The sequence below is a fragment of the Syngnathus leptorhynchus genome, chromosome 1 (assembly GCF_054491065.1).
Source record: "Syngnathus leptorhynchus isolate UIUO chromosome 1, UIUO_Slep, whole genome shotgun sequence".
NCBI lineage: Eukaryota > Metazoa > Chordata > Actinopteri > Syngnathiformes > Syngnathidae > Syngnathus > Syngnathus leptorhynchus.
Genome location: NC_141195.1, coordinates 10,555,157 through 10,575,821, shown reverse-complemented (window position 1 = coordinate 10,575,821; position 20,665 = coordinate 10,555,157). Strand labels below are relative to the sequence as shown.

Below are 20,665 nucleotides of genomic sequence, written 5' to 3'. Positions count from 1 at the left end.
CGCACAAAGTTGTGATATGAATTCTTTCCTGATGCACTAACAACTTTGCTTTCTACAGTATGTGTAATTACAAGAAATGAAGGGCAAAAAAATACCACTCATCAATTTACCTTTGAGTGGAAAACGAGACACAGTCAGTATTTCTCTTTCCTTTAAGTGTGGAACACCCTATACCTTGAAGGTTTAACTCAAATAGAAATAAATATTACAAATGAACGCAATCATTATTTGTTCCATTTATGAAATGTATTAAAGCACAGGTGTTAAACTCACGGCCGGGGGACAGATCTGGCTCCCCACTTTCTTTTATGCGGCCCGCCAAGACAAATCATGTGCGTCGACTTCAAGTTTCTTGCTAAAGTACCAAAAATTGCAAATTGTCTTTTTGACTTTTCATAACAGTGCGATATTGCAAGTATTTTTTACTACCAACTTCCCTTTTAAAATAAACTTAAAAGTAGTAAACAAACTTGTCTTTTAATAACATTGCGATATTGCAAGCGTTTTTCTTTACCAACTTCCCTTTTAAAAGAAATTGAAAAGTAGTAGGACAAACACTTTTGACAGGTTTCTGATTTCAAAACTATTCGTCCATGAATTTGTTGTGTATATGTGATTGTAGAAGAGGATAACGGCCCTTCAAGAGAAACCATAACTACGATATGGCCCCTGCCAAAAATGAGTTTCTCACGTCTGTATTAAAACGTTCCTTGTTGTGTTACGGTACATCCCAGACAGTGTTCGTTCCGAGAGCATATTTTGTCCATGTTCAGTTGTAAATCACCAGGTCAAAATTTTGATCAATATTTGCTTCCGGGTCACGTGACCATTTTGGCGTCTTTGCCAAGCAGGGCAGAGGTGGGCAGTGCTACTTGAGTCCGGGCCACCCTCTCTCCCCACAGGAGGCCTCGCCAGTGAAGGAGAGGGGGGAGGGGGCGTAGAGGTCCGAGTCTGTGTCGGATTCGCCCTCCGCTAGGAATGGCCTCACCTTGGCACAGAGTGGAAGTGGAACTCCGGCTTCAGTCCCTGCTATGGACTCTCCTCTTCCGTCGCCACCGGAGCCCGGTACGAAGGACGCCCCGAAAAAATCCTCTTTGGCCTGAGAGATGCTGAAGCCGCTGAAGGAGCGCTCCAGCTCCTCGTGGTCCACAGATGGAATGGAGAGGGACGTGTCACTACCAGCGTTGGTGGCGTCCTGCGGGCGCTGCCTCTGCCTCCGGTGTCGTTTCCTGCTGAGAGAGCCGCTTTCTTGGCTGGAACGGTCATGGAGTGGAGCGGGCGGAGGGGGAAGGCGGAACAGTCGAGGGGAATCACTGCCACAGACGGGCGAAGGGGTATTGGCCACGCTGCTGTTCCAGGCCGGCTGGCTGACGGGATGCTGCAGTTGATGCTGCCACGAGGTAGAAGGGCGACTGTGACTAACAGTCGGGGAACCCACTGATCCCGATACACGCACATTCGATAAAGGCTCTTTCTGTTCTAAAGACCCATCATTGCAAAAGAAGTCCTTCATCTCTCGTTCTTCTTTCACCATCTCCTCCTTCCCCTTGTTCTCCACAGGGCTGTGGTAAGGCGGCGCTGGATAGTGTTCTTTGGAGTTAAAAAAGGCCTCCGTCTCAGAGCGAGGAATGCCCATGCGTTGTATATACACATGGACCAGAAAATCCAGCTTTCTGTCCATGCAGACCACCTACAGGCAGAAGCAAAGCACACACATCAGGAGAAGCTTCAATGGGTCCAACCGGAGCTGCCGTCCTCACCTGTTTCTCAACTTTGACCAGACGTCCCATCATGCTTGGGTCCTCTGAAGACTCCGCCTCACCTTTTGAACCTTTACCCACTATTTGGTCAACTCTAGCATTGGAAAATGTCAGATCTGAGGTTACAAATACTTTACAGTCCTGCATACAGTAAAGTAATTGGTAATTTGTGGGTTTTCTGGTCTTTGAGAATTCCATAAGATCATCTCGTTGTGCTGTCTGACATATGTCCAAATTTGGTGATTTTTTTTCTAAACTTGGGATTTTTTTTTATTGGACAGTAACAGTGGTTGTTAAACTTCAAGTTACCCAAAATAAATGTATAGTGTTGAGTGACTATTTCTTCATGTTTGTATAACGAAAACTCCACAAAGACTACCTTTGAAAGAGACAAAATTGTGACTTACTTTTACATGGTAAACGTATGAAAACAGCATTTAATTTGATGTTGTCATGCTAATGATGAATAAACTGACGAAAAAGAACTGAACTACAGTGGAACCTCTAAATTCAGATCCCCCTTTAGTCGCACAATTCATACTAATGCTAAAAATGAGATTCATTCACCGCAAGGGGGCTCTGCTTTTTTTCTGAAATGTTTCGTGTGTGATGCTACCACTGGGAATCGGTGTTGGTGGAACTGAACTTACTGTGATGGAGTAACATGAGAAGGGGTGTGAACAGATTCAAGTATCAAATGTGAATTAGACTAATGTCTACTTCAAACTTGTGTCACCATTACGAATGCTAAAATCTGACCTAACACTAGCGCAAGAGGTAATAAAGATTTTCTGATGATGACTAGTAGGGGTTGTTGGCCATGATATTTTTTTAGTCGACCTCAGGGTGATGATAGTTTAGTAAATTTCTATCAATTCATGACATTATTAATAGTCGCTGATGGTACTAGCGCACTGGTCTCCTTTTTTATGCTCTAACAGGTGATTGACGATAAAGTTTCTGAATACGTATGAATAATTTATGCTTTGCCAGCAATGTCGAACAAATCGCTGGACCTTTGAGGTTCCACTGTATGTGAAGATGAAGTGAGCATTTCCAGAAGAGTGATGTTTTGATCTGAGATGTACATACATGCATAACATGTATAGTGCAAAGTTTACCAGTCACTGGTTGGTTAGTGCTGAGTGAGAAAAGAGGGCCCTGGCCCAAAATGCAGCACGATGCATGCAACATGTTCTCACAAGAATTTTGTAGGGTATCGAGCAACTAAAAAAAAAAAAAAAGGATTTCAATTTAGCAATAAGATCTCTGAGTATATATTATCATTATTAAAAACTTAAGTTTAGTTGGCAACTGAGTTAGTACTTTTTTGAAAGGATTAAAAATAAACTTTTTACGCAATCCCTGAAATCAAACCATCTTGACAATTTGTACAATGTCATACAAAATGAATGTGAGAACAGGTTCTTGCATACGTATTTGTGATTTCATGCGTCGTTAACATTGAACCCTGACAGGGGGCTTTTTTTTCTGTCTCTCCAGTTTGACACCAAGCAAAGAACCCCCCCTGAGTGAAGCCACAGTCACATGATTCGAGATTGCTTTGATTTTTGTACACATTCATTTTAAGTTAGACTATGTATCTGCATGCATTGTCTATCAGAATGAAACAAGAGTGGCTTGAACTCAAAAAGGGGTCTTTCTGTACAAACTAATAATATCAGTTAACATCTAATGTAGCAGTTTCAAAATTGAGGACAATGCTTGCAAAACTGTCACTCTGGATGTACAAGTCTATTGACCTAACCTAGGACTTTCAGTGGACTTCTTATGGCGAGGTGTTGATGGGGGAGGAGCCCCAACAATCATATCTATCCTGGCAAGGCACACAGAGACGATATGAGCGCAATCCAGAAATGAAGCCATGTGGGAAATTAATCTTCGCTTTCAATATATTCCGTACACAAAATGACATAGTGAGTCAAGTCTGCATGAAAGTGCATCGCTGGCATTGGGCGGAATCCTCACATTTCTAAAACCATCACTTTTCAGGTAACCATATTAACCAAGCCATTTTTAACACTCAAAATTGGTCAATAATTTGTTCATTGACCAATAATAATCGATTATCTGGGAATAAGAGGATTCTACCCGACAGTGACGGTTTGTGTTTTCTTTTCGGAATATACTGAATGTACTGCTCATGGAAGATCTTGAGTGGACAGAAACATGACTGCAAAGAATGTTGTAATCTGAGATTAAAATTAGCAGATTGGATTTTTTTTTTTACATGTGATCGATGTCAAGAACTGAATACAACACATGTCTGAAACAGGCAGTATGGCTTATGCGCACATGTGTGTATAGAGAAAACAAATAAAAGCATCATCATCACTTCAGAAAGCTCTTCACTGCCGTTTTAACGAGAAGAGTCAACATTTTGTACTCTACATAGCACAACCCGAGTGATGCTTTTGTGCATAATCCTTCAAGGAGACATTCCGCCTGTGTAATGAGAGGATTATCAGGTTTGCTCTGGAGAATAAAACGTGTGCTTGCCTGGACTGCAAGTTCTTGATGCGGGTCAGCATGTCCAAGTGACCTGCAGAGTACTGTTCGATCACATCCATGACGTCATATGGTCGTAGGCTCTCCTTGAATCTTCTTTTTGACACCAAGAAAGTCATAATGCTGTTGGAATACACATATTTCATGCTTCAACGTTGTGCATACCGTGTCTTTTTTATATCCGTACCGCCGTGTGCGGAAGAATCGTAATATAAAATAATCTGTCCATCCAATTAGAGATTTCTTTTAGACATTTTTGTGCGGGTGCATGCCAAAACTTCCCCAGATAAAAACTGAATGTGAAGATAACATAGTAGAGGAGACTCAGAGTAAATGTGAGCTCTTACCATATTGCTCGTATTGCAACCCTTAACCCTGGCGGCAATTCCTGAGCAAGAAACTCACAGTGACAACTCTTGTCGTCGCCAATGTCTTCTCCTGGAAAGCTGGCCTCTACAGAAGAAAGAGAAGGACACTTTCAGAAAGATGACATTGGCCCTCCCATGACCTGTGTCAAGAGAAGAAGCAAAGCATAGCTGTTGCTTTTGTCTTTGACAGAGAAAATATGCAAAGTGATCAATAGCACATTTGTGAGCAACATTTGTTAGCTTTGTGAAACAGAATAAAATCAGTGCAGAATCAAAGGAGAGTACAGATGATGTGAAGCTTTGTTGAAACCTTTGACAAGTACTCTGAAATTATGCTGAGTATTAATTAAATTCAGTTGAGCCAGATGGTGTTTTGATGGATTTTGTGGCAGTAAGGCAAAGGTCTCTAGAGTCGACCACTGTTGACGGATGCTAGTAAAGTGAGGACTCTTCATGCAAAATGGCAACTTGGGCACCTTTGGGGGCTTTTTCCCTTTTATCTTGACACCACTTGACTTGAACCCACAATTAACTTACTAATCTACCATCAGTGGCAATTTGTTGACTTATCCCGGCAAATTTAGTTGTGGCTACAGATCCTAATTTCAGGGCTAAAAAGAAAAATAGAAAAGGGGTTCATGTCAAGTGAAAAAAAAATCTTAGCAGATTTCAGCATGCATGTTTTTCAAATAGATGAAGCTTGTCTTGACGACTGTCCCCCCTATAAACCAACCAAAAATATCCCATTGTCTTACTTATTAAACCTTCAATTGCTGCAAGGAGAGAAAAAGGAAAGACATGGAAAACAAGTCATTATGGATTCTAGTCAGAACGGCAGTAACAGACAAATGTTACTAAACTAGCTATTAAAAAATTCCTCGCTTCAATTCAAATGACCTTGTGATGCTACTTATGGTGTGTGTGTGCGTGCCATTGCCACCTGGACGCAGAGCTGAAGTAGTAGTCACAACTCCTCAACAGTTTTATTAGTCGTTCTTCATAGAAGATATAGAACCTGCGTGTATTGTTATATTACCTGTTTATGATTGTTGCTCCACCTTTTGTGTTCAAATATTTGTTGCTTTAAGTGTTAGACACCACATCTTTGATGCTTTTCATTAGCCAGTCTCTGGCATTTTTCATTGGACGTTTATTAAGTTATGAGGTTGTTTGAAATGCGCAATATGTAGTTTACTTTGTTTGTTTAGAAAGTACACCTCGACTGGGGGTGGCAATCTTTTGTTGTGAAGTGAAATGACTTGAGTGGGATGATCTGCATTCATAACTTCTCCAACACTGTATTCTTTATCCTTCTGTGACATCATTGGCTGTTAATTATCTTGTTTTCCATCACAAACTTGTTTTGTTCCCAAACTCTAGAGGCCTTGGAGATTTCTAAAGATAGAGTCTAAGACCTTTCTGAATGAACGTGTATATTGAGATGCTTTACCCTCTGAGTTTTGTCGTGAGGCGCTGCCTCGGACTCTGAAAGAATGCTTGGGTCCTCGGTTCTTCTCTGTAAAGCTCCAGCTCTTAGCGACCTTGCCAGGGCTCCCCTCAGCACCATCTTCTGGTCCAGGAGACTGGTCTTTCCCTTTGGCCAACGGGGCCTTGGAAGGACTGGGGAACACCTTGTCCTTCAGGCTCGCCTTCCGACTAGGAAGACAAGAAAGAGTCAGCCTTTGTGAAAATAACTGCATGGCATCAGTAGGTAACATTTTGTGAAGCATAATAATATACGTGTTCTTATCTTCTTGCTTGTTTAAATGTTAAAAGTATCACACTGGTGTGACACTCACCTCATGGGAACCTACAGCAGTGGAATCCATGTCCTTATAGGAACACGGTGGGGAATTCAGCAGGGCAGGCAAGCAGCAGGAAGCTACAAGCAAGCATGCATGGGAAGCAAAGTGCCATCTTAAAAAGATGAGCTGTGGTGTCTCTGCCTATGTGCAAAAGGACAACACAAATCATGCAAGAAACAAATAAAGGATCATACTCTATGTCCTTTGTGAAAACAAGAAAACAAAAACAATCAGTAAGAAGATAGTCAGCAGTGGCAAAAAAGCAGCAAGCAAAGAAAAGGCTTTAATTACAGAAACAATTCAAATGAATATTAAATACATTCGCTTTGATAGAGCAGTAACCAAACGGTATGTTTCTTTGTATGGTTTCTTTCAAGATAACACATAAATGCTGCAAAATAAAACAATCCCTTTGCAAAGACTGATTCTTTTTGGGTCACTGTTGAAATACGAGCAGCTTTTGCTCCTTGTTGCACTTGCTCTTAGAACTCTTAGAAACTCCCCAGCACTGTCAACTTAACAGATGCCACATCTGCCGTGCAGGCAATGTGTGGCATCCTTCCGCCAATTATTCATCCTGAGTTGAAGAAAAGGAGGTGTATTTTCATACGCAGTTGGAATGATTTTTTCTTGATATTGCTTCCTGATATGCTTCTTACTATTTGAAAAGAAATATTCTTCCATATGACATAGTATATACATATATAATTTTGTATAGTACACACATTTTTTTGGGATGAAATTATAGAGTTGAAGATGATCAAAAACCTGCCACTTGTGATTATGGATATGTTTCCACTGCCCTACAGTGAAAAGATAAACAAAACAAAAACAAAAAAGTCACGATATCTTAAACAATAGATTAGGAGTCAATTATAAGAAATTGAAAATGTATTTGTATGTATTTATTCAATAAATGAGGTATTTTATTTACAATTAAATCACTGCCTAGCTTGTTTTTTTTTCACTGCAGCACTAATTTCTGGAACCAGTGGTGCAATTAGAATTTAAAATATGAAAAACTTCCTTCAAACAGAACCGACTATTTTCACGTGACCCAAATTCATCACACCTACAAAAAAAACAACATATGTTGACGGCGGGATTAGAACAGAGGTGCGGGAGATGACACACAAACTTGCAGTGCAGTGGGTAGTATTTGTGGAATAACTATACCTAAAAGTTCTCGGACAGCAACCACAAAGTCTGTCTTTGTGTGCATTCTCATTACTGGAGCAGTAGAAGAGACAAAAACAAAGCAGCGGCATGTGCTTAACTGTGTTTGTAATGACACTTTATTGTAATTATCATACCTCTGTGAGCATCAAAACACCAAATTCCATTTTTTCAATATTTTAGTCTTTTCACTCTAATGCCTGCAGTCACAATAAAGTGTTGATCGTATGTCATCAAGCATGTTTCCTTTGTCCAAATAAATATGTGGGGTGGGGTAAAAGATAAGCAAAGCATTGAAAAGTGTTTTTAAAAAAAAAACTTTTTTCCTATGGTGATGTTGAATGCTTTGCTGTCAAAAGTCAGCTGAGTGATGGAATGTACTAGGGAAGCTGCGAGCACTCATCCCTGAGCATCACATATGCAAATGCAGCATGGCCATTCTTGAAGGAGGCATTTGTAACACACAACCACACCCATGGCTGCCAACAGACACACGCACACACGCACGCACACACTCCCCCCAAGAAGAGTGGCTCAGCAGCAGCTAAAAGCAGAGTTGACGAAAGGCCAACCGGAGAAGAGGAAAAGACAAGAGAATCAATCATATTACCGACCTGGGAGAGGTTTCTGATTGGGACTCCTTCCTGTGAGCAGAACAGGCAAATTTCTCAAAAAGTAGCAAAATACTCGAGAGACGAAGATTGTAAAAGTTGGCTGGGACTAGAAGACAATTTAATCAGATGATGATGTATGAAATTATTGACATTGGAATACAGTGTATTTTATTATGTTGGCTACCTACCATTTAAATATGTGAGGGTCAAAATATCAGAAACTGTACTAATTTTAATCGCAAAATAATGCAAAATGCTTGTGTTAGCTCTATGCTGACATGATTGATTTACGACTTCAGCGTCGTTCATCATTATTAATTACCCCAAAGAGCATCAGTCTCTGTGTGGTGATCGTACCTGAAAGACCTTCCTTTTAGATTCCTCAGCAGGTCCAATTGATTCAGAGGCGGAATTAACCTGAGAGGGATAAAGACACTTAAAACATCCAGCTCTTCTGCAAAAACATGTTCACTTGCCGACTGAGTAAAGGTTAATTTTTGCCTGCGGATGCTTATTGCAATCAGTCTGGCAGTTGACTTTTGCGCTGCTCATCACCTTCATTTACAATGTGGTTGAAATAAAGGATTTCTAAGAAAAACCGAGATACTGCAACATCCTATTGCTGAATCAAATCTTGTCACTAAGGCAGCTTATCATCGGACAGTGAAAAGCTTTTAAAGCAATCCACAGGAGACATCAGTGATTAAGAAGTACGTCAGAAATGTTGCAGAGCTGTTTTTAATCCAGACTACAAAGTAACAACAATCTCTTTCAAAATAATGACCTGGTCATAACTTTTCTCTTGCACTAAAAAAAGCAAATGTCTCAGAATCTCTTTGCAAATGTGCTGGTTGACTGTCTGGCTCATATTGAAGGTGAACATTTTGGATTTGTGCTTGTGACATCAGTCCTGGAACTTCTGCAAGAGTACATTTGATTGAATGATAGCTTACCTGTACATTGGGGTTGCTACAGTCTGCTCATAAAAATCCCAAGTGGATATCAGATCCGTGCGGGAAAGGTTAGTTGCATAAAACCTCCATGCAGCCTGTAAGAGGAAGATGTGGCACAAAATCAGAGCAGCTGACAAGGACAAAGGAGCCCCGTAAAGCATCGTTACATTAAAATGAGTACCTGGATGAGGCTTGCTGCGGGGTTGCGTCTCTTTTCAAAATGTTTCTGCCTGTGCTGCTCTTGAACTTTGAGCGCAAAACCTGAACCAAGAATGCCCTGCAGAGGATCACAGTGGATTTTGTTTTTTTCTTTTCCAGATGCAGTCATAAGTAATACATTATGTTTTATTTTATGTAATGTTGGAATATAATGTCATTTAAACTGAACAAGTATGTTTATAGTTTAATGTCCCTGGAGTTTTTGAGCTTTAGTTTCTTATAGCTTTTTTTGCAACAATTTGTAAAGGAAGGGGGCAGCTCGGTGGTGCACTGGGTAGCACGTCCGCCTCACAGTTAGGAGGGTGCGGGTTCGATTCCACCTCCGGCCCTCCCTGTGTGGAGTTTACATGTTCTCCCCGTGTCCGCGTGGGTTTTCTCCGGGCACTCCGGTTTCCTCCCACATCCCGAAAACATTCTTGGTAGGCCGATTGAGCACTACAAATTGTCCCTAGGTGTGAGTGCGAATGGTTGTTCGTCTCTGTGTGCCCTGCGATTGGCTGGCAACCACTTCAGGGTGTCCCCCGCCTACTGCCCGATGACGACTGGGATAAGCTCCAGCACGCCCGCGACGCCCGTGGGGACTAAGCGGTTCAGAAAATGGATGGATGTAAAGGAAGGAGAAGAAGAACGTAAGAAGATCAGAAAACATTTTATACACTGGAAGTTGGAGTAATGGTAGTAAGATGCTAGCAGCTACTAGTCCATCATTTGTCGAGATGTGACTGGAAAAGAGATGGATAAATGAATGAATTGATAGTTTACAGTATTTAATTAACATAGCTATTCTTAAAACAGGCAAAGTTCCTAATTGAGTAAAAATAAGTCAAGTGAGGATTTTGTTTCACAGCCCAAACTTGTCAACTGAGTGCTGACATTGCATTGCAGTGTTTTGTTTTTTTTACACAAAGGGTACAATGAATCCGCATAACTGCTGACTCTGACCTCTTTGAATCGAAGCCAAAAAGCTGAGCGTGTAATAACGAGTAACAAATACATGCGTGGTCGGCATATAACACCACAGAGGAGATTTGTGAATGTGAAGGGGACAAAGAACTTGAGAATATGAAGTCTCTTTGTGAGTTCACAAGAAAAACAACAAAACTGAAAAACCGCTCATGATGCAATGCATATAATATCATGGGCCCTATTTTCCAGCCCAGCTCACTTCTAGCACAAGAAATTGTCTAACTTGGCATTTCCATAAATGCATACAGGTAGAAATGGGTGTTTGCGAGATTGTGGGTGTGAACACAGCCAGATCACTTCCTTGTCAGTTAAATCAGCTTCAGTAATTCCTTTTAGTTTATTATAAAATTAATCAACAACTATTCTGAAAATCTGTTAATTTTTTAGAGACTTTCTTGAACTTAAAAATGTCCAAACTATCCTATATTTTCAGCATATCAAGAGTCAGAATGATCATATTTCTGTCATCCTCCACAAAGGTAGACTGATTTGTGTTTGGTAAAAGTAAGACCCTTTCAAGCATCGTTGGCACGGCCTAAACCATTCACTGAATCATAATCATTTATGCATTTCTTTGCACTTTCAATTTTAATTCCAATCCTGTCTTTGAATAATGAGATATAAATAAATAAAAATAATTTTCTGTCAGATTCCTAGATCACTCATTCATTCATTCATTAGTAATATAATTGACAGATAAATGGTTCATTAAAATAATCGTTAATTGCAAGTCCTTGGTGCTAACAATTTATTTCATTATCGGTGCAAAATTCAGCCCACCTACAGCTAAATATAAAAGAGAAAAGCCGGTTCAGTAAGAACAGTGGTTCTCAGTGATCATTTTCAGTCTCGATCAGAGCAACATTCAGAATCACCTTATAACTGATTGGCGACCAGTTCAGCGTATAACACGTCGGCCATGAGTCTAATCTGGATGAACACACTTTATATACACCCTTGGACAGCAAGTAAACCAAATCTTAGCTCAAATTGCATCACCATAACAGATCATTTTCTATTTTATAACAAACAAAGTACACACAGTATGCTACTTACGGCAGGAAGTGCAAAGAAGGCCACGCCAATCATACTGAAGGTGGCCGCCAGCAAGCGCCCATTCCAAGTCTGGGGAACTTTATCTCCATAGCCAATGGTGGTAAGAGTTATCTGGGGACAGATTTGAAAAATACATAGCTTCAATGAAATGTGGCATGAGATACTGAAGAAAGTGAACGAATACGTTTGACCATTACTATGACGGAGAAGTACGGAGAAGTCCTACCAGTCCCCACCAAAGGGCATCGGCATAGGTCTCAAACTCTTTGTTGGACTCCTTCTCCACCGAGTAGACCAGGAATGAAGCCAAGATGAGACACAGGAATCCGATGTACCATGCTGTGATGAGTTCCTACATATACAACCCATGCAAGATGTCCTTTAAATTACTTTTTAATATTGGGTTTTCACATATTAGTACATTGCATTATATTTGTTTGAACAACACATTGGGGAAAAAAAAGATAAGTATAATTTAGTGGTGGGCAGGAACAGATTAATTGCATTTCAATTTGTTACAATGGCAAACATTACCTCCATTTATAAACGTTTCAGGTTCGAAGAATCTTCATGGAACCAATGTTGTTACTCGAGGTTCCACTGTATTTTTTAAATGTCTTAGAATGTTCACCCATCAGCCCTTGCGCCTTCCCACCACCTCACATTAACACAAAATGTCTTCTGTGGGTTCTTGCTGCCTTTTAGAGCACACTAATAGTTTACTTTTAAGACACATTAACCAGCACAGGCCACACAACCGCATGTGAAGCATGTCAGTCAAGCAGTAGATGGCTGATTGAATGATATTACTACTTATAATTTGGTGCAGTAACAATAGTAATAACAATCCAGCCATCATTTTGATGATGGTTATATTATGCTTAATAATCTTCATCATCAATATTGATGAGTGCATGATTGCTGTCCACTCATTTTTTCCTTTCCATTTCAACGTGCAAGTGGATGAAACCATAATGACAGGATTATTGCATGAACCAGTGAAAAGTCAAATCTAATCCCACCCCTTTATCAAAAGCTTTTACAAAATTAGTTGAAGCATTTCCCATATAATATCAAATGTTTAATCATTGCAAAGTTTGATCCGGAAAAGGGGTGGTTACAACATTTCACATGGTGCATGCGTGCCCACCTTGCTGTGGGCGTACACGACTGATCCAAGCAGCTTCCAAGTGCCCCCTCGGCGGTCCATACGCAGCATGCGAAGGATCTGTAAGAACCTCAGACTCCTGATGGCCGACGTGGCAAAAACATTGCCTTGAGATCCAGCCGCCAGCACAGACACCGAGGCGACCAGCACCATCATGTCTGTCGAGAGCGACATGCCACACTGAGCGTCATTATCCCAAAACACACTGACAGAATCCAAGTTGACCTCTGACATGAATATTTCTCACCTATGACACAAAAAGGTTTTCTGGCAAATTTGAGCCTCCCTCTCCATCCTCTGTATCGACAGCAGCAGCCAGCAGCCCATATCCTCACAATGTACTCCACTCCAAACACCACGATGGTCACGATTTCCTGTTGCAGCAGAAATAAAATGGGGGCGTTAGCGCTTTGAATGAAAGGGGTGCACAATTGTGTTGTGGGTTAAATGCTAAAATGAATACCCACCAGGATGTACAAGGCACTCTCTGAGCTATTTTTGAACTCTCTAATGGTGGCAAAAACTGAGAGAATGAGACAGGAAAAGACCAGGAGGAAGCTATAGGAAAAGACAGGAAAGAGCACAGGAAAAAAAGATCATGAGTATGTTTAAAAATACTATATTTGTTTACAAGGCTCAAGATAGCAAACTGTTCAAAACGTCAAAGAAAAGGGACAAGGGAAAATTTATTGCTGAGCACGATGCCCGTGTGTGGGAACAAACCAAAATTATTAGTTGACTTCAGATCCAACACTGTGTTTTGGTTTCTGTGGATCAATCCAACGCAAAGATTGATTCCTCGAATGTGAACAAAACCAATTGGAAAATGAATGAATCATGTCTGGGTGGTGCTCTGACTATTCTCATTTACAAAGTCTAGGAAAGTAGCTCATTAAGAATGACTTATGATGGCAGAAGTGAATTTGCAAAAAAAGGAAGGAAGATTTTGGATGAAAAAAAAGTCTTATTGAAGAAAAGAAGATCAATACCAGCTTTTGGTTTCAGCAGTTTTCATTTGGATTTTACCCCACATCTACTACCACCGTTGAAAATTATCAATACAAATCAATCAATGAAATGAATTTGGAGCAAGTACATGATGAAGTTCAAGTCACTAAAGAAATCAAAACATCATTTGTGCAACCACCTCTTCCTGCCCAAAATGACTTCCTGCTACCATTTCATTGGCTGCACGATAACTGAATTATAAGAGCGCGAGACACAGCAGGACTTATCCTCAGGGAAAAAGATCTCCTGGAAAGAATCCAATACTTAGCTAATGGAGAACGCCTGAAGAAATTTGAAACTGGAACCAAAGCAGCAGATGAAACTGAATCTCTGGCACGACCTACATTTATAACAGTAAGGAATAAAGACGGCACACACTACAAGAGCTCTGGATCAGATGTCACATGTACACTGTTGGAAGTGTTTCCTGCATAATTATTTGCTTAAATAAAATCCATCAAAATTACTTCATTAATTAACTAATGAATTAATCCATCTATCAGGGGTTGAATGGGGTCCCTTCTTATGCCCTGAATGATAATCCTCCAACTTTCCAAGAACTTTGATCCAACACTGTTCTGGTTCTGTAGACAAAAATTAAAACAGAATTTTGGTAAGGCATCATTAAAGATAGATCAGCCAATTGTGCGTGAGTTGATGAGAAGATGTTGTGTACCAAATAACCCACAGACCGGTACCGGTCCACGGCCCGGTGGTTGGGGACCTCTGCTGTAAAACACACTATAGTCGTTCCCACAAGCAGTTTGGTTCAGTTTGGTGACGATTTGTCGTTGTCAAGCTTATGAATCGGCACGCTCTTGTCAAGGTTTAGTCATTGAAGTTTCCTTTAAAACATAGACTGAAGTCTTTTGTTGAAGTGACTTGCAAAAGAGTGAATGAGAAGAAACTGTAGAATTTGTGTTGTTGTGGCATGGATCTCATTTGTGAGTCACGTCAAAGTGCATTTGCTGTTTTCGTCAAGTTATAATGAGGTCATCTTCCGTACCGAACATCTCATACATCATTGATGGCCGCTGTAGTCGGAGCTTGCTGGCTCAAAGACAGCCCTTACAATGTGTGAAAGAAGCTTTTCTTCTGTCTTGCTTTTTATTTATTTTTTAGATGTGGTCTCATTTTATGACTTTTTTTCTGTTACTCAAATGTGGCATATACTATATGTGTAGAGTGTTTGTTCTGGCACAGTTACTCACGTGAACACCTCTCACTCCAGGCTGAAAAGCATTACTGCATTATGACCATTAAATAAATCTCGTTAGCCATCCGGCCATGTAGGCCTACTACTGATGCTGTCCATCTTAAGCGACTTTACCGGACTAAACTTCTGCATTCCTTGGCAATAATATTGTTGCATAACTTCACATTTCTGCAATTTAGGAAAGTTGTGTACAGTGCATCGTTTTGCCCTGACTTCACAAGGAGGAGCTTTTACTTTATTTTATTGTGTTGCACTTTTCTTCGTCAGAGTTTGGTCTTTTCCAATTTTACAGTTTTTTTTTTGGTGGGGAGCAGGGGTGCAGCGATTCAGAGTAATATAGAAATATATAGAATTGTGACTATTGATCAATCAAGTGTCTGTTAATGGAGGCAAAAAAGTGGGCATTTCTTGCTGAGCTGCAGATCAAGCACTCAGCATTACATTGCATGCTCGTCGAAGCTAAATATAGACTGCTGCGACAAACTCGAGCTGAGGAAATCGGTAAAGTGAGGTCGGTTGGTGGGTTTGTCGGGCCTAACCGGCTTACGTCACTACGATATTAAGAACATTTTCATGAAAATTACCTTTTATTTGTCTCATCAAGACAAGAACGCCAACACAGAAACAAGAATGACTGTTAGGCTGTGTACTCATTTACTAGTGACTGTTATAAAAATGTGTTTAAGGTATCAAAACCAGATCTGTACAATAGCAGTTTTGGGCAGCCTGCTTTTGGGATATCCATCACTGTGGTTGGATACCAAGAGGGTGGAGTTAATACACACTCCACTGAAATGGGAAGAAGACAAAAAAAAACTTGCCCTCATGTAATAACAACCACAAGCCATAGACGTCATGATGTACTTGAGTAGAGACTGGCAAGCACTACAGCTAGTCAACTTTCAACCTGAAGGGAGGACAACAACAAAAATGGAAGTTTGTCTTTCATTGTATTGTTGAAAAGTTCCAGGTTCAGACTGCAAGAGTGTTAACACAACTAACTTGAGCAGCCCACACCAGCCAACAGACTTTTTCTGAGTGGTAGTGACTCAGATCCCTTAGATGATACACTGTACTGAATTTACCCAAATTGTATTTGTCACTCAAATATAATGGGTGCCATGCCCAGTCACAGGGTAACTAAAATGACCTCTGTTCATATGTGCTGTTTTCCACCGATTAATATTAAATCGTTACACTACTGTCTTCTACAAGCCAGGAGTCTTAGCTATTAGTTATCGGAAAAATGTACAAATCTGTGATTTCTGTGAAAATCTCAAATTTGCTATTTGTTATGTTTTGATGAGTCCCAAAATGCAAATTTAGACTCACAAACTAAATAATTAGTATTAATAATTACGGTTTTGTTGATGTGTGTTCACCCATCTCGTCATTTATTAATTCTCATTGATATTAATTTTGCACAAATAGGTTTGTCGTGTATGATGGCTACGTATTGATTCTCACTTCCTTGGATAGCTATTTGCTCTGCCACCTGGTGCAACAGGGATAGGAAGTGACTCCTGTCATTCCTATCATTGGCCGTTTGCAGTAATAGTCAAGACAAGTGATGAGTGACACTATGCAGGAAGGAGAAGTGGCACGATAAAAACCTTTCTATCATTCTACATATATATCACATCATCACATCAGTGCCCAGCTCTCGTCGCCGACCAAAAACAGCAGTAGCCTACTATCCTAAGCACAGAAACAATTGTTCCAGATCAACTAAAGCATGGGGTCACTTATCACATTGCAAACAGACTCACTGCATGCAGAGGATTAAAAATTATTTTACATTGCTTGATGATGGCATCTTTAACAGCAATTAATTAATGTTACAGTAGAGTCTGGAGTGATTGCGGTTAATTTTCTAGGGGGGAAAAAAACAAGACTTGATATTAGCTCAGCTTGGGCTGTTTTCCCCTTTGCTGTTTCTCAGCATTGGTCATTGCGATTCAATTTTAAATTACTTGATGCTGGGAATATTCTTTAATATTCATCCTAAATTGTAAAAAATACACCTTTCATAATCTACAGGTTAAGTTTGCGCAGATGGGCTAACCAAAACTAGCCAAGCTCTGCATTAGGCGCCGTCTTTGCAGATAACATTTTTGCCACCGTCCTCCGAAAAAGTTTTTAGCTGACTTGCTCAGCAAAAAAAAAGTTTAAATTGACCCAGTCCTCAGTGACCTTGTCTTCTGTCATTCCTTGAGGGTGCAGATGACCGACTATGATCGTCACTGCTGAAGAGGCTTCTCTACTTTGTAAAGAGAACACAGTGAGGTTCAGACATGATCTGCTCCGCATGAGCTGCCAACACTCAAATTGATCATTTTAGCAGGACAAGCTGGCGAAAGATGTTGGACTTAACACTCATATTGACTACTAGCTTCTTTGCTAATGAGAGTTCAAATAGTTGAACCTCAGTTATTGATCGACATGTCTTACATTTACAATCCACAACAGTGACCTTGACAGTGCATAATGGTGTCTTTGATGATTCCAGAAGAACGCGTGTAAGAAGAAGTGTCGACAAAAGCGGTCCGTAATGCATTAGGTTAGAAGGTGAAGATTCCACCAGGTGATCGCGTCAGTAGATTTTGCTCGTCCGTCATTACTTGTTCGGCAGTCTATGCACCCTTGAGCAAGACATCATACTGCTCCAGTGTGGTGAGGTCACTATGGTCAATATTTGCAATACAAGTGAAAAAGGAAAGTGTTTATGACGGTCAAATAACTTAATGGGGAAAACCTTTTTTTTATTTATTATTTATGCCTCTAATTTCTAATTATTCCTTTAAAACACGCATTGACAAGAATAGCCTATCAAAGACAAAAGGTGTGACCCAAGAGTCTTTACAATCATGTGCCCAGTTGGGCTAGCAACAAAAGTGAAAAAGAGGCAATTAGACAGCTCTAGAGTAAATACAAGGGTAACAACCCACCATTGCATCGGAAATAAGTCATGCTAGCAATGTTGGAGCGGTGGATAAGGACAGCGTGTTTACATGTTCTTAAAGCGCAAGTCTTAGTGAGGGGCTTGGCTTTTGGTCAGGGAGCAATGTGAGGCTCCATTAAAATTTCAACTGCGTGCAGTTTGAAAAATGCAAAAAATGCAAACTAAATGGATCAAAAAAAAACAATACCTGCATTCCTCCCTATACCCATCTTATCCACAACATAGGAAAGTACATCTGAGGTCTGTGATTGGATGGGATTTTGGTCGACTGTTCTGGTATTACAGTAATATTTCAAGAATCCAGACAGTTTGTGTGTGTATATGTGTCTGTCTGTCTTTTCCATTGAAAGCCCAGTCTTACTAGTCCTTCAAAATATGTAAATATTTCAGTAGTAAGGCCAGTTTGACTGGCAACTATTCAAGCATGCATTTTCACTATCACAATGTAAGCCAAAATGTGAATATTTCCCAAATATTATGTTACACACTGGACTGCTAGACTTTTGTTATTAGGGAAGCCTAAACGCATTAGGCTATTATTGAAGGGGGGAAAAAAACAAGGAAACAATAGCTAAAAATGAGAATTGTGTTCATGATTATCAAATCTACCATTTATATGACTGCAATATTAACCCTAAGAAGAGTAATTCCTTTTTAGGAAAATGGGAACGCTGTTCTCACTAGCCAAATCCGCTTAACAACTGGGGCAGCAAAGAAATTGTCCCTCGGTGGAATAAGAAGCTTTAATTGCCCACCGTTGTGCTGTGGCACATTAAGAGAACATGAAAGAATTTAAAGTAAAGTAAAGTGAACAAGGTTGTCATTGGACGGTGATCATATTTTCAAAACTCATGGTGGAAATAGAATGCCTCAGTGCACATGCCAGAGGCCAAGACTGATACATATGGATGGAGCCACCCAGATTGAAGGCAGCAATAGCTTCAAGTGGGCTCTTGCTAATGCTGATGCTGCTCTCTATGCCACAGTGCTTCAAACTGAAGTCAGAATATCTTGGTTCCAAACAAACATTAGACCAATTATGCCTTGGTGGACTGACACACAGATGACTCAAGTACAAGTACAAATACAATATCCCCAAAAAAGCTCTGGCTCTTATATGTACTTTAGGACAAAAATAAAATGTAAACATTTGTCACTGTCAATTTGATAACTTGTTACAAAACATGTTCCTGTAGTTTTGTTAACAAAAATATACGTAACCCTGTACTGCATGGTTATTTTTACTTTTTTCAGATTCGCTGAGAATATTCTCTACACCAGACACTGGTGGGTTTTATGCTCCACCATGAATCTTTCTTGTAGCTGTTTTAATCCATTTTATTTCTTAACAGTCATTATCAAGCTCTTGTTCCTCCATCGCCTGAAATGGGAAGACATTCTGGGGGGCGGGGGAAGCACACAGGGTACCCCTGTCAAAATGACCCCCGCCCGCCCCCCACCACCACCACTACCACACACGCACACGCATACGCGCATACGCGCACACACGCTCGCACGCACGCACACAGATCCCCGGTTGACACATCGTATTATTTATATACTAATTTGGGGGATTTGTGATAAATCTGTCAGTTTAATCTTTTTTTTTCATTGTGGCGTCATTGGCGGAGATTGTAAGAAGTAAGCGGCCTATTTTGACAATGCCAGGAATAGAAAGTAGGTATGACAAAAATTCGAGTTACTGGAAAATCGACTTAATGTCGCAACGACGAAAGACAGCAACACAATGACGACCAAATATTCGGATACAAGTCAACTTGGCTGCACCAAATCAACTTTTCGTCACTACATTGTCATCAATGAATGAATGAATCTCACAATAGCTGCTCCTTTCTCTCAAATAGAGCAGAAACGGCACCCCACAAAATAAAAGGCCAAGAATTAAAAAGCATCACTCACACATAAGCGTGGTAGACAAACGCCCATCCCCGCGGTCTTTCCAGCGCATTGTAGAGAAAATTCTGCAGCTTGCGGTAACTGGCGTTCTTTTTGGGAGGTCTGGCTCTGCCCCCAGAGGAGATGCTCGCTCTAGGTCTGCACAGGATGCTGCTGCCCCGCTTAGCGCTGTTCTCCGCTCCCGCGATGAGCAGCGCTCCGTCCCGGCTCGATTCAGGACCCCCCGGCTCCAGACCGACGAAGCCGACTTTGTGCTTCCTCTCGCCGGCTTGAGTTGGGTATACACCGCCGTTGATGGATTTCTGCACCATCCTAAAACCGGGGCGACTCAAGCGAGGAGTGGTCCGTGGCGTCGGAATGCATCGCCTTGGGTGAGTGAGGAGTATGTGCCTGGATGTGTGCGTGTGTCTGGGTGTGTGTGCGTGTGCGCGCGCACGCACTCAATGCTGCGGCCAATGCGGTCCGGTCCGTGCGTGAGAGCCAAATGGAATATTCTCCTCACCCAATCTGCAGTTTGACTTTCACCTCGTCGTCTTCCACTTGCGCCTGCCTGGAGTAGGAGACAGTCAGGAAAAATCGCATATTGCTAAGCGTTCCCTTAAGTTTGCCAGCTCATCAATTAGTAGCTGCCCAAGTGATCAATGTTGCCTTTTAAGGGAATGAATAGTAACAACAAAAAAACACATACTCTGACTTTTCTCCAGTACAAAGGTCTCTCTTGCATAAAATTCCAATTTGAAGATGACAAAATGCTGAATTCAATTGAATTGCAACATTCAGTGCAAGAATTAGTTTTGTACATAGTCACAAAATTAACTCACACAAAATTTTAATATTTTGGGGTTGTATGTTGTATGTCATTCCAAGTCTGCAAAAATGATCAGACCTACTCACGCCGTATAGGACAGCGTTAGACCCAAATGCAAGTGCAATTCAACAATTTTGTCC

At 40.8% G+C, this 20,665-nt stretch overlaps 1 protein-coding gene across 3 annotated transcripts; it reads right to left on the bottom strand.

The window, feature by feature from the left end:
- Nucleotides 1–868: 868 nt before the first annotated feature.
- kcnq2a (potassium voltage-gated channel, KQT-like subfamily, member 2a) lies at nt 869–20,043 on the bottom strand. 3 transcript variants are annotated; one of them, XM_085911631.1, is made up of 17 exons: nt 19,721–20,028; nt 13,082–13,172; nt 12,862–12,988; nt 12,597–12,772; nt 11,673–11,798; nt 11,447–11,557; nt 9,387–9,482; nt 9,206–9,300; nt 8,610–8,669; nt 8,253–8,282; nt 7,639–7,692; nt 6,108–6,313; nt 5,413–5,430; nt 4,637–4,742; nt 4,281–4,412; nt 1,761–1,854; nt 869–1,690 (listed from the first exon to the last, which is right to left on the bottom strand). In XM_085911631.1, the coding sequence occupies exons 1-17, from the start codon at nt 20,026–20,028 to the stop codon at nt 869–871; spliced, it is 2,652 nt and encodes an 883-aa protein (XP_085767757.1). The 3 variants fall into 3 exon arrangements, with proteins under 3 accessions (XP_085767757.1, XP_085767749.1, XP_085767766.1); XM_085911623.1 differs by lacking the exon at nt 7,639–7,692 and adding an exon at nt 3,529–3,597; XM_085911640.1 differs by lacking the exon at nt 7,639–7,692 and having other exon boundaries at nt 19,721–20,043.
- Nucleotides 20,044–20,665: the final 622 nt, after the last annotated feature.